Source organism: Phalacrocorax carbo, chromosome 20, assembly GCF_963921805.1.
Source record: "Phalacrocorax carbo chromosome 20, bPhaCar2.1, whole genome shotgun sequence".
Lineage (NCBI taxonomy): Eukaryota > Metazoa > Chordata > Aves > Suliformes > Phalacrocoracidae > Phalacrocorax > Phalacrocorax carbo.
The window spans coordinates 8,897,389-8,913,080 of NC_087532.1; the positions used below are offsets into that span (position 1 = coordinate 8,897,389).

General features: G+C 56.1%; 2 protein-coding genes across 5 annotated transcripts in view; one reads left to right on the plus strand and one right to left on the minus strand.

The window, feature by feature from the left end:
• Positions 1 to 13,037, plus strand: SLC2A1 (solute carrier family 2 member 1). Its single transcript, XM_064470362.1, has 10 exons — positions 1 to 150; positions 4,831 to 4,923; positions 8,695 to 8,855; positions 9,032 to 9,272; positions 9,652 to 9,814; positions 9,898 to 10,085; positions 10,212 to 10,316; positions 10,418 to 10,519; positions 10,792 to 10,995; positions 11,316 to 13,037. The coding sequence occupies exons 1-10, from the start codon at positions 133 to 135 to the stop codon at positions 11,511 to 11,513; spliced, it is 1,473 nt and encodes a 490-aa protein (XP_064326432.1). The 5' UTR covers positions 1 to 132; the 3' UTR covers positions 11,514 to 13,037.
• The window catches only part of ZMYND12 (zinc finger MYND-type containing 12), a 16,154-nt gene continuing 13,215 nt past the window's right edge, over positions 12,754 to 15,692 (minus strand). For all 4 annotated transcript variants that reach the window (XM_064470366.1, XM_064470364.1, XM_064470365.1 and 1 more), the window contains one exon: positions 12,754 to 15,455. In XM_064470366.1, coding sequence (XP_064326436.1) covers positions 15,336 to 15,455 — 120 coding nt within the window. In that variant the 3' untranslated portion in view covers positions 12,754 to 15,335. The remainder of the gene's footprint in view (positions 15,456 to 15,692) is intronic.

The window sequence follows — 15,692 nt, forward strand, 5'->3', positions numbered from 1 at the left end:
GCCCGCTCTCTTAAGCCGGTTCAATGCCCCCACCGCGGCCGCGCGCCACCGCTCCGCTCCGCCGCGCGCCGCTCCGCTCCGCCACCCCCCCCGCCCCGCCGCCGCGCGCCCCGCCGCCGCCTCGGGGCCGCCATGGAGACCGGCAGCAAGGTGAGGTACCCCCCCCCCCCCCCCGGTGCGCCGGGCCGGGGACACCCCGCACCCCCCTTCCCCCCCACCCCACCCCGAGCCCTTTCCCCCGCCGCGTTACACAACCGGGAAACAACGACCGATGGCGCTGAGGTGTCCGTGAGGGGGGGATCGGGCCGCTTGCGGGCTCCTCGGGCCGCCGGGCGCCGCCGCGCAAAATAAACCTTTCTTTTAAGAAAAAAATACCTCAGAAACCAGGGAAAAAAAAACCCAAACCGCCCCCCCTTCCCGCCGGGGCCGCACAGCGCGTGCCGGCCCACCTCCCCCACCCCCCCTCCTCCCCCGAGGTGAGAAGACGTGAGGGAAAGAGCCAAAAAAGAGACTTTTGAGCCCATTTTGGGGGTGAGGAAAGAGGCAACGTGGTCCCCGAAGTGCTGAGTTTGCTGTTGGAGGGTGCCAGGCCCGGGTGGCCCTGGGATGGGGGGGGACCCGGGGACCCCCCCCCCCCCGCCCCCGGCCGTGCTGGGTCCCACCGCGCCGTGAGCTCTTTGCGCCGCTCTGACCCAATTCCCATCAATTTACCCCCAAAAACGCGAGTTATCAAACAACCCGAACTCACCCGGCCCCTCGGCAGTGGCAGAGTCCTCCTGGCGCCTCGACCTGCCTCGGATAAATTGATTTATAATTATAAAGCTGGGCTGAAGTGCAGTGATGTCAGGCCCTAAATGGGGAAGGTGGGTTAGTTACGGCGGGGTCGTTAACGTTAGACCCCGGGGTTTGCTTGTCCCGGCCTCGCCTGGGGATGCTGCCCCCCCCCCCCCCCCAACACTCCCGCCTGGGACTGTTTTGGGATTTATTCAAGTATGTAGGGTTGGTTTATTTTCTTTTTTTTTTACAGGGAAGGGAATAAAAGATTCGCTCCGTGGCAGTGCAAAGCAATGTGTAATTAAAAACAAAAATAGTAATTTTATTCCAATTAAAGGTGTTACTGGAGCGACTCCACTTATTTTTCTCCCCAGCAAACACCTTATTTCTTCCCCCCCCCGCCCCAGCTTTAGGGTGTACTTGGGGGTTTTAAAATTAAAATTTATATCTATGATACTCTTTTATTACTTTATTTAAAGCTGGCTCTACTCCAGCACCCTTTTTTCCTTGGGCGAGGTGCAGGTTTGGGGCTGGGAGCCGGGAACGTGACAGCCGGCAGCGCGTCTATGGGGGGAGGAATTAAAAAGAAATTTGCTCTTGTAACGAAGAAATCTGATGCGCGGCCAGCCGGCCTTAACTCCCGGCTACCGAAACGGAGGTGGAGACGTGCTCCCTCTGCTTCTCCAGCTTAATAACTGCCCCATTAGATAAACTCGGGTTAGAAAGGATTCTTTTTTAAAGGTAATTAATTGCAGGAGCGATTTGCTGCGCTCTCATGGGTGACACTTCCATCCAGAGTGTGTTTTGCAAGGGGAATAAAAAAAGGGATTTTTACTGAGGCAGCCGGCGGTGGGGATGGTGGTGGTGCTGGGAGGTGGGGGATGAGCTCAACACACCCCACCCCCCCAGCCCCCCTTAAATTTAATGTTTAATATTATTAAAGCAGGATGTGCTTTTCTGCCCGTGGAGCTGGGCTGCTCTGGCTCTTTGCTTGCAAAAACATCTCCTGGGCTCGTTGCAGACGCTCCTGCGGTTGCAATACTCGGAGGGCTCGTGTCGCCGTCCCCAGCTGACCTTTAAGGGAGGAAAAAAAAAGGGGAAAAAAAAAATCCCCAGCCTGCCGCTCTGACTCCTCTTCCCCTCATCCCAAGTTTTCTCCCATGCCGATAATCCCCCAAAACCTCGGTGCTGGTGTTACCCCCAGCTGCAAAACCTCCCCCTGCCCCATCGGTAAATGCCGATGCTGTGGCACACGCCGTGGCTTTAGGAGCAGGTTCTACCCGGCCCTCGGTTGGTGCGTAAGTTTTTCCTGGGCTGGGAGCCAGCGTGCAGCCCTGTTATCCCGGGCAGTGGCTGGATCCAGTTATCTTTGCTCCCGTGAGTGTGCATGAGCGTGCAAATGCAAGGCTGCACCCCCTCCCTGCAATAGCCCCCTGCACCCATCCCGGGAGAGGACCTTGGCCTCTGGGATGCTCCTTAAAGCCTCATGGCTAATTGTTCTGGGCTCTTTAAATGTGGGTTTTCCTGAAGTTCTCTCCTGGGACACTTTTAAAAAAAATATGATTTTTAAAGGGATTGTTAATTTCCGTGTTCCATGAGGCAGGCAGCATCCCAAAATCCTTCCACACTAGAGAGAGAGAAAAAAAAAGGGGTAAAAAGAGTTGTAAAACCTGACACGGCCTGCTGGGGGTTTGGGGGGGCTGCTGTTGCCCCATGGGTCTGTAGCTCTGCTGAGCGTCCTGCCTTCCGTGTTTGAGGGCTGAAGGAAGCAGGAAGCAGCAACCCCCCCCCTCCCCAATTTCTTAAAATTACAAGTACCTTCTGATAAGGTACAGCAGTTAGTAGGGAAACAAACCACAGGGGCTGGGGATCTCCAGGCTGTAAAAAAGTTTGTTGCGCAAAAGCAAGAAGGGGAGGTACGGTGGGCTGCTTTTTTATTTCCTAAGCTCCAAATAAAGCTGCTGTTTTCTGCAAGCAGTTAAAAAAAAAAAAACCCACAAACCCAAAAAACAAACCCTGTGTGGTTTTGCAGGAGTTTCCCATGCAAGGCTGCCCTTAGAAATCAACTTTATTTATCCCCCCCACCCCCCACCCCAACTTGACATCTTAAGCCTTTCCTTTAATGGCAAGGCTAAAGCCGAAAGGCTCCTGGATCGGGCTGGGCAGCGTGTTTGGAGCTGGGAAGCCCAAAGCGAGCAGGAGGAGCTGACTCACTGTGACCCTGTCCGGGAAGAGCCTCCAAAAATGCCAGCAGCCTTCCTACTGACTCTGTCCCTTCCCCTCTTCAGGCTGCTGGTGCTTAATAGAAATATAAGTGTGTTTTTACTAAAGGTTAGAAATATAACTTCTTTTTGCTAGCGCTTAAAAATTTAATTCTTTTTAGTGGTTAAAATTGCGAAAGTAACTTTATTATTTAACTCCTGGTGGGGCAGGGCCTGGCACTGGAGCGCAGAGGTGTTGCTACCTGCCACCTTCCTCGAGCAGCGTTTCTGCCGGCACGACGCATCCCCATCCCTGCGGCCCGGAGCCGCTGTGACTCACCCGCGCACTCACCCTATGTGGGGAATCGCCCGTCGGCCTGCCTGGGGCGGGCGAGCAGGCCTTTACCGTGCCAAGGAGAAATTGCTACCCCAGAAAGTGAGGGGTGGCCCCCAAAAAGCAGAGAAGAGTCACCCAAAACCCCATAAACACCTCAAAACAACAACAACAAAAAATGCCCCCAAACCACTCAAACCCCTCATAACCCCTGAATTTTTAATGTTTATTCACGGGCCGGTTGCTTTCGGCATTCCCGGTTGTCGCCTGCTGCAGCTTTGTGGAGCAGTGGGTGGATGAATGAGGTCGGAGTCAGGATTTCAGGTTTTTGTTTTGGGGCTTTTCCTCTGTCTGGGATGCTGGCAACTTTCCAGCCTGCTTTTGCCCTCCCAAGCGGGGCATTTTCTTCTCAGGGTGGGTTTATTCAGAAGCACCGAACAAAACCCAAGTGCCAAAACCTCCCTGATTAGTTGCGTTGGGGCCAAGCCTAATTAATGAGCTTCATTAACGGGGCTGGCTTTATTCCCTGTTGCTTTTTCCCTGCAAACTTTAACGTGGGGGAAGGTGGCTTGGCCAGAGAGCAGCACTTGTTTGTATTTATTTATATTATTTATTAAAAAAAAAGAAAATGCTTCTTGAGTAGGAAAATATATTTCTCTTTTTGTATGTTTGCCTTGTAATTTGCCCTCCTGATTTGGGAGTTGCATTTAGGTGGGGTCTGACCAGCCCTAATCCCTTGGGAATATTAATCTGAGAGGCCAGGGGAGCATCCCTGGGTTGGGGTGGGATGTATACCTGGGATAACTGCGGAGAGTCCAGCCCCCCCCCCCTTAAAGGGCTTATAACTTTCATATGGATCATCCCAAAGCTGATTAACTGGGAATGTCGGATCCTGGTTCTTGGAGCTGAGTGCTGGGAAAATCTCCTGCCTGGGATAATTGGGCTGTTAACGAAGGTGGCTGGAGCGCTGGCCTGCCCTGACCCCGTTCCCAAACAAGGCTCTGATTGTCGCTCTAGCTTAAGCAGGAGGAAGAGGAGGCGGGCAAAGGGTTTGCCAAATAGCTGGGATTTTGCTTAGCGACTGGTAATTAGGCTCTGATACGAAAACTTCGTTAGCCGGGGCCGGCCGGGGCATCCTTGCGCCGATGCCGGGATGATGCTTGGCTGGCCAACGGCATCCCTGAAGGCATCTTGTGCTGGCGTGCTGCCCAATGGAGCCCTTGGAGGGGACCCTGCGAGCCCAGATAAAACCTCCTGCCCCACTCCAGAGGCAAAAAATTCCTGAAATTCCCAAACAGGATTTTTAAAAATTATTTTCTTCCCCTTGCCTAAGTGGATGCCATAAAAAAAGCAAGTTTTCTGTTTTATCTTGCATATTCACACTTGCAACCTTAGGGGCAGCCCTCTTCCTCTTGCTGCTCCCCGTGGAGAAGGACCGGGGGACCCCTCTGATTGGGGGGGGGATATAGTTGGGACCCCAAGTTTAACCCCTCTTTTTTTATCTTCCCCCTTTTCCTGTAGATGACAGCTCGCCTGATGCTCGCTGTGGGAGGAGCGGTGCTGGGTTCCTTGCAGTTTGGCTACAACACTGGTGTCATCAACGCCCCACAGAAGGTGAGCGTGAGCCGAGCCACCTCGCGGTAGTGAAATTCCACCCCCCGCCCCGTGCCCGAAAACAAGCCCGCATCTGCCGCCAGCCTGGCTAAAATAGTACATCCCGCTAGGCAGCTTACTGCTGGTAATGGGATTTGCGAGGGAGTTATTTAGCTCCCACCTTCCCAGGAGAATTAGCTTCCTCCTTGCTGAGCGTTTTTGCCGGGAAAAATCCCAGGAACGTCTGCAGAATGCTCTCTGGGTGGGACCGGCCTAACTCTTAACCTCAGCTTTTAGCGAAGGTCTGGGACCTAATTAGAGTTTGAGTCATTCCGAAAGGGGGGAATGACCGCTCCGCTGAGAGCTCTGCCACCCGGAGCGCCGGGGGCAGGATGTCCCCAGGAGCAGAGGGTCGGCTGGGACAGGCTGCGCGCGAGGGGGAGTGGAGAGAGGAGGCGTTTGTTCCTTCCCCGTTGTGGTGCCAGCACCCTCCAGTGACTGCTAGGTATGCCAGAGCCTTGAAAAACTTGACTTTCCCCAAATTCTGTGGCTTTTTGAGCTGTTAAAGGCTTGCAAATGTTAGCTCGGAAATCCCACGTGGTGCTCAGCTGCTGGGGTCAGGTGTCCAAGGACAAACGGGTCCAGCTGCTGCTGCGTGAGAGCGGAGCCTGTCCCTGAGCGTCGCGCAGCCTCTGGTGAACCATCCCAAATAAATAAAACCACCAAGGCAGGATTCATGCGGCGAGGTTATTAATCCCATTACCAGCAAATGGGCTGCAAAATCTCGCCTCAAGCGCTGAGAATATGTCCTTGTGGGACAGAAGACCCCATGCAAAAACCTCTGAGAGTCCCATCAGTGTGGGAAAGAGCAATAAAGACACAAATTGCCTTTATTTGAGGTATCGCGTTAAGCTGTATTTCATCCCGGGGAGGGGCCTGAGGGGGATTTCACGCTGCAGGAGGCTGTCACTCCCGTCCAGCACCCTAGGTGCTGGCACCCACGGCCACGGTGCACACATCTGCTGGAAGTGTCGCCCTGCTCCGAAAGCCCTGCTCGCCTTCCCCGGACTGATCCGCGCTGGCGACATTCACGCCTGGCCGGCGGCGGGTGTCCTCCTGCAGAGACAGGAGACAGGAGTGGCGTTGGGAACAGTGTTGAGCTGGGAAATGCCTGCAAACATGCTGAGGAGCTGCTTTCTGGCATCCGCCCCTGTTTTTTTCCCCCCAAGCTCTGGCACTGTGGGGAGCAGGTGCTCTGTAATTACCGCCTTGCGCTGGAGCTTGGCCCCACGTCCCGAGGACGCATGTGGCTTCCCTGCAGCTGAAGGGCTTTTTTCCATCCTCCCCTGACGCAGGAGATGCTGCTCTGGGCAGCGTGGGCAGCGACGCGCCCGAGCTGGGCTCTTCCCTCAGGACTGAGCTCTGGCTCCAGCGGCCCCTCAGCAAAGCGAGATCCCTCCGTGATGGGTGCTGCCTCGGTTTCCCTCATGTGTTTTAGGATAAAACCCTTGGGACTCAGGCCAGGAATGGGCTGTGTGTTTTAGGGGCGAGTCACCTGGCAAGTGATGCTGTGTTTGGGGTTCAGGACTGATAGGGGAAAGGATTTGGGGTCCTCTGTATGGGGGGCATGAGGGGAGGCCAGGTGGGTGTTGTCCTGGGTAGCAGCAGGATGCTCTGGGCACAGGGGTTCATCCCGCCTTTAGGGGTGGGGATACAGCAGGGCTTGGGACTGGGACTAGGGACACGTTGGGGTGCGGGACTGGGGTGGATCAGAGTTGGAATGGGGATGCGTTGGGGTGCAGGATGGGGATGCATCGAGATTGGGGTAGATCGGGGTGCAGGATTGGTGTTGGGATGCAGGATGGGGATGCACCAGGGTGTGGGATTGGGATGGGGACGCGTCGGAGTTGGGATGCATCAAGACTGGCATGTATCAGCATAAACTGGGACGCAGGATTGGGGTTGTGGTGCAGGATGGGGATGCATCTGGATGCACTGGGGCAAAGGATTGGGACGGGGATGCACGGGGGCGGAGGCCCGGGGCGCACCGTTCCCCTGGCCTCAGTGACGCAAGTGCAGCGGCGTTTGCCGGCGTCAGCGCCCCGCGGCCTCGCACGAAGGCTCCTTTCGCACGCGGAGGGCTGAGCGCCGGTTTTGTGGTCCTCTTGATGTAGTCCTTCCCGCTGCTGAAACAGCGGCTTGGTTTGTGGGGAGTTTGCAGACGTGATGTGTGGAGGGGATGGCCCGAAAGGAAGCGCGGGCTGGTAGGAAACACTCAGCTGAAATGAAATGAGGGTGAGAGTGGGGAGAAAAACCCCGACTTTTGGCAAATACAATGATTTTTTTTCGTGCTTGTCACTTTAAACTTGTAATATTTCATCTCTCCTCCCAGCAACCCGATGTGGTGGGTTTTTCCATCCACCCTTTTTTGCAGGAGGAAAGGGGGCAGGAGAGGGGGGTATTTGGGTATGTTTTGGTGAGCCAGAGCACAGCCCCACGTTGGGGCATCTGCTGTCGCTTGGATTGATTTCCCCCCCACCCCCCCGCTTCAAGGGGAGAGAGCTGGAGGCTTTTGAGGAAGATCGGGAGGAATTTAGAGCACCGCAAGGTTTGGTTGGGTGTGTGCGGGGACCTGCTTACCCCCACCGAGAGCCTGAGCCATTCCTGGGTTTTCCAAATAATAATAATACCAGTTATTTCTTATGTTAGAAAAAATGGGAAAAGCCCCCAAAGTGTCAAAACCTCCAGGCGAAGCTGGAGGCAAATGAAATAGCTTAAAATCCTAATGGTTTAGGGGCTTGGTAAAAGGAACAACTTTAAAAACCCTCACATTATTGAAATCTCTAGTGAGGCGCGTGGCACGGGGGTGTTTCTCGCGCTGCCCCTGCCAGGGGCTCTCGTTTGTGCTCGAAGGGATGGGAAGGCTAGAAAACAGAGCGAGATTGTGCCGATGTGTAAAGGGGAGCTGAGCGCCTGCGAAACCCCTCGAAGCAGCGAGGTCTTTGAGCCGCCTGATGTCTGGCAGCAGCTTCCGCTTCTTGCACGAAATCTCCGCTCCTTCCAGCCGGGCTTGGTCAGGCATGTTATCGAGCCTTTGCTTTTGTGTTTTGGGTGTGGGTGACCCTTAAATAACTTACCTGAAGCTTTCAGCAGTGCGCTGGCTTTAAAAGTATGTTAAAAATGTATATAAAAGTTTTAAAAAGGGTATTCTGTGATGATGTTAATTAAAAAGGAGCGCCTGCCTTGGATGTGTTGGATGCGACATTGTGGTGTTGCAGGATTGTAGCAGAAGAATTGCGCTGTGGAAGTATCGCAGGAAAAACCTCCTAGAAATTAAAATCCAGGGAGTGTCCAGGGGGATGGGATTACTCTGCTGTTTTCCTCGCCTTCCTCCACCGTCTCTGCTGTCTCGCCCCTGTGATGGAGGTGTCCCTCCTTGCCTCCTGTGCCCTGGGGAGGAGCCTGACCTCCCTGCGGCCACCTGGCGAGGCGAAAGAGGTATTTTGGCAATGCCGAGCGTCTCTCGGCAAGGCAAGAGCAGAACCTGTCCGGCTGCATTTCCCCCCCGCGTCCCATCAGGTTCCTCCCTTGGGTTGGAGCCAAGCCGCCGGCCCCGCGGCTGGGCGGCTCCCGGCTCAGTGACGCATCGTCTTGTGAGCCGCACTCGTCGGCCAAGGGTCTGTGCCTGGGCTGAGGCCGGGCAACTCGTAACACGTGAATGCTCATAAGCGCAGGTGAAATGGGGATGGTTTTAACCCACGGCTTCGTTTCTCCCCTCCCCCTCTTTCGCAGGTGATCGAGGACTTCTATAACCGCACCTGGCTGTACCGCTATGACGAGCCCATCAGCCCTGCCACCCTCACCACGCTCTGGTCCCTCTCCGTCGCCATCTTCTCTGTCGGAGGCATGATCGGATCCTTCTCCGTGGGGCTTTTCGTCAATCGCTTCGGACGGTGAGCGCCGAGTGTGGGGGACCTATCAACAGGGGGGCTGTGCAGCCTCACCCTGCCCTGGTGTCCCGGGGGGGCGGTTTTGGTCACCTCCCTCTGGCCAGGAGCTGGTGTCTGGGTTCTCCCGACACCTCTTTAGCCTCTCTGACCCCTGTGGTCCTCCTCCCTTCCCTCCCCAGACGCAACTCCATGCTGATGTCCAACATTCTCGCCTTTGTGTCCGCCATCCTCATGGGCTTCTCCAAGATGGCTTTCTCCTTTGAGATGCTCATCCTTGGCCGCTTCATCATTGGCCTCTACTCAGGCCTCACCACTGGTTTCGTGCCCATGTATGTGGGCGAGGTGTCGCCCACCGCGCTGCGGGGCGCGCTGGGGACCTTCCACCAGCTTGGCATTGTCGTGGGCATCCTCATCGCACAAGTAAGTGCTGGAGAACTGGCTTGGGGAGGGGGAAGTGGGGTTCCCCACACCTGCTGACAGTCATTGGGGTCTGCAGGGGATGGTGCTGTGCAGCAGTGCAGGGCGTTGCCTGTGCCGTGCATCCGCATGGTCCTTTGGAAGGAGATGGGGCTGGAGGGAGGGACCTGGAGCTCAGCAGGAGTGGGGATGCTGGGAGAGCTTAAGGTTTGGGCTGGGCAGCATCAAAATACGACGTCTGTTGGCCACCTGGAAGCAACACAGCTGCCCGTGCCCCTCTGATGGGCATTGGAGCCTGCCATCAGCCTCGATCACCCATCAGCAGCAGAGCTGGGCCCAGCTCAAGCTGGGAAAGGGTGGCTCAACCCCTTCTCATTCCCAGGTGTTTGGTTTGGACTTGATCATGGGAAATGAGTCGCTCTGGCCGCTGCTCCTGGGGTTCATCTTCATCCCCGCCCTGCTGCAGTGCGTCATCCTGCCCTTTGCCCCCGAGAGCCCCCGCTTCCTCCTCATCAACCGCAATGAGGAGAACAAAGCCAAGAGCGGTGAGTGCCATGCCTCGTCCCTGAGCTCTTCCCACCGTGCGGGAGGGTCCTCAGCTGCTCCTGACCCCACCTCGTCCCCGTAGTCCTCAAGAAGCTGCGGGGCACAACGGATGTCAGCAGCGACCTCCAGGAGATGAAGGAGGAGAGCCGGCAAATGATGAGGGAGAAGAAAGTGACCATAATGGAGCTCTTCCGTTCTCCCATGTATCGCCAGCCCATCATCATTGCGATTGTCCTGCAGCTGTCCCAGCAGCTCTCGGGGATCAATGCGGTGAGTTTTGGGGGGGCCCCCGGTGCCGCAGGCGCAGCTTGTTTCCCCCCGAACTTGGGTTGTGCTGGGTCCAGGTGAGCGTCACGCGGCAGGTTGGTGCCGACCTGACGTCACTGCCCTTTGCAGGTCTTCTACTACTCCACCAGCATCTTTGAGAAGTCAGGTGTGGAGCAGCCCGTCTACGCCACCATTGGCTCTGGTGTGGTGAATACAGCTTTCACGGTTGTTTCGGTGAGTTTTGGCCCATCAAGCTCTCGCCGGGGAAGGTGGAGAGAAGGGGCCTTTTCTCCAGGCTGGGGCTGTGCTGACGGACGCCTGTCTCCATCTGACAGCTCTTCGTGGTGGAACGAGCCGGACGCAGGACCCTCCACCTCATCGGCCTGGCAGGGATGGCGGGCTGTGCCGTGCTCATGACCATTGCCGTGACGCTGCTGGTGAGTGGCGAGCGCTGGGGTGACGGGTCCCGCGTGCCGCCCCTCGCTGTGGTGCCGGGGAGGGGGGAGGAGGAAGGGCTTGTGGGGGGAGGTGGTGGCTGAGCTGCCCCCACTGCCCGGGTCTCTCTTGAGGTCCCAGAAATCCAGCCTCTGATCTGGAGAAACCTCACTCTCCACTGCCAGCACCACTCTTGCTTGAGTCTCGCCATCTGGGGAGGCCAGTGCTTCATCCTCCTGCACCGAGCTGACCTTCTCTCTGCCCCTCGGTCTAGGACCAAATGCCCTGGATGTCCTACCTCAGCATCGTGGCTATCTTTGGGTTCGTGGCCTTCTTTGAGATTGGTCCAGGCCCCATCCCCTGGTTCATCGTGGCAGAGCTGTTCAGCCAAGGCCCTCGTCCCGCTGCCTTCGCCGTGGCCGGACTGTCCAACTGGACCTCCAACTTCATCGTGGGCATGGGCTTCCAGTACATCACGGTAACCCTCCCCTGCTGCTGCTGGAGCTCGGGCTGGGAGCGCGGCCGGGGCTGCCAGGCCTCACCTTGAGCCCTAAAACCTGGCCTGAGCCGCCTCGGCTGGGCGAAGGGCCCTGGGGAGGAGGGGTGGGGCTGGGCCCTGGGAGCTGGGCTCTGTGATCCTCCGGAGGGGGGGGAGGAGGAGGAGGAGGAGGAGGGGGTCCAGGTCTGGGGTGCTGGTGGCAGGCGTGGGGGTCCTTCAGCCGTGGTCCGTCGCTCCGGCACCGGTGACGGCGCACCACCTCCGGCACTCACCCCTTCCTCCTCTTCTCTCCTTCCCAGCAACTCTGCGGCTCCTACGTCTTCATCATCTTCACGGTGCTGCTAGTCCTCTTCTTCATCTTCACCTACTTCAAGGTGCCGGAGACGAAGGGTCGGACCTTCGACGAAATCGCCTCGGGTTTCCGTCAGGGGGGAGCGAGCCAGAGCGACAAGACCCCGGACGAGTTTCACAGCTTGGGCGCCGACTCCCAGGTCTAACCCGCCCGTGGCCCCGCCCGGCCCCACCCGGCCCCGCCCACCTTCTCTCCCGAGTTTGTTGGGTTTTATTTTTCAAAATGCTTTGTACAGAAACCAGGACGGAGGGAGTGGGGGGGTGGCTCTCGGCCTGCACCCCTTTCCCACGCTCCCCCACTGGTTTATCGGGGACAGACTGACCTATTTTATTATTATTATTGGTTTTTTTTTTTGTTCTGCTAGAAACGATTTTTTTTTTTAGCTGGTTTCGCGTCCAGGATTTCAAAGCCAATAGGTGTTTTAAAAACCTCCGCCAGCGGGAGGTCAGCTCCCTTTTTTTTAACGACGCGATAGGTTATTTAACGAGAAATCACGTAGCGGAAGTTTTTAAAGCTGGAAACTTTTTTTTAATATTCTAATCTTAGGAGAGAAAAAAAAAAATCACGTAAATTTGACTAAATTTTAAACCAAACGAGTTATTTTTTAAAGCAACCCGACTGATTTCAAGCCCCCGGTGGGTTGGCAGGTGGGGATTTCCCTGCCCTGGGGAGTGGCGAGGACGGAGCGGTCGCAAAGGTCAATACCCCGTAGCCGGTTGCAGAGCGTTGTCTCCGCCAGCGGCTTCTCCTCTCCCTGCCTGCGTTTTGGCCGGGGGAGGAAACGGGGAGGAAAAACATCACTCTTTTTTTTTTTTTTTACCTTTTTTCCTTTTTTTTTTGGCTTAATCTTGGCAATATTTGCCCGCCGGTGAAGCGCTGGCAGCCCCACGACCGCTGCCGCCCCCAGCCCCGGCCTCACCAACCTTCATCGTCAGGTGGATGCATCCGTTTCCTGCTCTTTGTATAGACTGGAAGATATTTATATTATATATATTTTTGTTCAATGGTTGTTAATAGTAGACGTTTAAGTTATAGCGTTTCTGATTTGCCAGAGTACTGTAAATATTCTCGGAGTATATTCACGTTGTATAATGTATACAAAAAGGTACAGACGCAAAGGTATAGTTTCTATAGCGGAGAGAGCTTGTACAGGGTTAGGATGACTTTTGTATAGTTCATTACCTGCACTGTAGTCGTATCTATTGCACTGAACGCCAGGCTGTAGTATGGTTAAAAAAACCCCACAAAAAAAGAAGAAATACTGTCCTTTTCCACCAAAACTGAAAAACAAAAAGCCCTCAGACCCCCTTGGGAAGAGCAGCCCCGCCCACGCCGGCAGCTCCTGCCACATTCCCAGGCACTTATTAATTTTTTTAAACAGTATCTTTTTTTTTTTTTTGGTTTTTAATTTATTTGTCCATTTTGTGAGCGATCACGCTCGACCACGCGTGAAAAGACAATAAAGGTGGCGGTGGGAGGACGAAATGCATCCCTATACAAAACCGCCCTGTGCTCGACCCGGCGCCTCTCGGCGCCGCATCCCCGCAGCCTGCACGTGTGTGGTGGTTTTATATTTAAAAAAAAACAAAACAAAACACAAAAATACATAAGTGCCAAGAGGACGGTGTGTGGTGTGCTAGCAATAAACGCAAATGTATGCAGCCGCCGGCCCGCCGCGTCCCGCGCCTTCATTTCGGCTTCGCTGGGCGTTGCCCTTCCCTCGCAGCAAGGGTTGGGGGCCCGGAGGGGTCCTCGCTCGGCGGTGGGTCTCCCCGCCTCGAGGCTCGCAGGGATCAGGGGCTCCCCCCGCCTCGGGGGCGGGTGCGTGGCCCTGCAAAGCTTTTGCTCCATGGGAACAACCCTCCCAGTTGCAAAACGCCCTTCCTGGGCAGAGAACTGGGCCTTAATTGCTCTGCGCAGCCCCGGAGCTGGTGTCCCGGGGGTACCAGGCGGGAGCCTCGACCCGCTCCGTCCCCTCGCTGGACCCTAAAACTTGCCCCCCCCGGCTCTGCCCGCGGGGTTGTGAAGAGCATTTGCTGTGGGACAGAGGTCTTGCCTCTGGCTGCGACCACCTGCGCAGGGCAGGGAGGGAGGCCGCCGCCACTTGGCGGGTTATTTTTATTTCCCCTTGAACAGACAAAGTGCCAAGAGCTGCAAGTCTGAACACTTTTGGGCACAAATCCTGCTGATTTTGGTCACTTCAGGCTTTTTTTCTATTTATTGAAACGCCTCCTTGCCCTGAAGTGCACACACTGGAAATGGCTGTTGCAACATGTTGTAGGAAATAACTCTTAAAACCTTTCAGAGCTCCCAAAGATGCTCTTTAGCTGCCCAGGGCTATTCTCATCACCGTTTCCATTCCCAGCCCTCGCCCGTTGCCGCTCCCAGAGGTGCTCGGCTCCGCGCAAAGTTAATTTTCATGCCATCTTTCATGGCGTTAAACAGCCGGGAGTGGCAACACGGACCCGCTGGCCTGGCACGTCGGCGGGCTCAGCCTGGCTGCAGAGCGTCCTGAGGGATTACTGCCGCCGTCCAGCCCACGGCTCCAAATCCCCCGGCCGCGGTGACCCAAATCCTCGGTGCCAGCAGGCGCTGTCCCCCCTCCGGCGTCCCCCGTCCTGCGGGGTGGTCGCTCCGGCCGTGGTGAGACCCGGGGAGGGCGGATGCATCCACCGGTGTATCCCATAGGAGTATTTGGGGGTCTCCCACCCGTTACCCCCCAAGGCTGTCTGCCCTTGGGCCCCTTGTGCACCCCAGCGAGCGCTGTTCCCCTCCGTGTGGTGCCCGTGGGCTGAAGCGGAGCCTTTCCCTTTACTGGCAGCATCAACCCCTTCTAATTGCTCAGGTCCCAGCTTGACAGTGTGTTTGAAAAGCGTACTTGACTCCATCCCAATTCAGCAAGGCAATTAAATGCACTCATAAATCCTCCTGAAGTAAATGAGACTTAATCGTAGGCTTAAAGCTCAGCTGAATTCAGCCCTCAGCAGCAGGGCGAGTTTCCCGTAACCTCTTTCCCAGCTGTGCGAGGCCATCACATGCTTCGGTGTCCGAACCGCGCAGCCTGTGCCCGGTACCGCTCTCCCGGGGTGCCTTTGCCGTCGCGCCGAGGGGCAGAAGCCCGCGGGAGCTGCAGGTCGGGAGCGCGCGTGGGGCGGGTCTGCACGCCGATGCTCATGGTGACACCGGGGGCTGCCTCCTCTTGAGGCTGGTGTCGGAGCTAACGGGCTGCCGCTGTGCTGGTGAGCTCTTGGCTGCGAGGAAACCACGTCGCCTTTGGATTGGAAGCTCTGACTGGCGCTAGCAGCGTTTTAGCCCTTTCCCTCGAGACTGCTGCAGTCTGTCACGCTGCTCTCGTGCTCCCCCCGGATGCAAGTTCTTCCATGGGTGGAACAAGCGAGTCCCTCGTGCCCAGAGCTACGAGCGCAGCAGGAAGGGCGAAGGCAGCTTTGGAGACGGCGGCGCGCTGTGCGAGGCCTGGCCAGGGCCCAGCAGGTCCTGAGGAGCCGGTGCCAAGCACCTGCGTTAGATGTGCAGCAAAGACCTTCCCTGTGTCCCCTCCCTGCATCCAACTGAAAAGCAAATTGAGGAAAAGAGTGACAAATACACCTCAGCTGGTTTTATCTTCTGGACAGGCAATGTGAGGGCGTAAGCAGCTGTTTGCTCATTCGTAAATCATTGGATAATCTAAAATAAATAAATCATTAGAACATGATTTATTCGTCATGTGTTGGTCGTACTTTTGTTTCCCACCCTCACGCTGTTCCTCTGTAACGCTCTGCTGAGGTTGAGCAGCACATGAAAGCTAACTCATACCAAGAAGTTTAACTTTCAAACACCTCGAGGCAGAGCGAGACACCCGCAGAGGTGATGGCAGCAGGAAGCACCCGCGGCTCGCAATGCTTTTTGTTTTCAGCAGCCTCCTTCAACAGCTAACCCAGCCAGACCCCGCTCTGGCAGAGAGAGTTCTTTATTTTGCGTAGGAAGGCTTGGAGTTGATCAACTCTAACAAATGACCAACGGCTTCTAGAGACTCTCGTTGGGGCAGTTGTTTCATCAGGCCAAAGGCTTTCGTCCCCGCCTCACGCGCCTGGAGTGAAACAGAAAAGACAAGGTAATTGTCAGGAATTTGGCTTTTCTCAAGGGGCAGCTAAAGCACCTGCCGAGGCTCGCTGGCGTGGCTGCACTGGAGCAGATCCAGGCTCAGCCGCCCGCTTCAGAGGGTGACCTGCACAAGCCGCTTTACAGGAGAGAGTAAAGCTGCCAGCAGGTATCATATTTAGGATCCAGCGGTGCCCGCAGAAGGGATTACCAGCCCCGTCCCCAC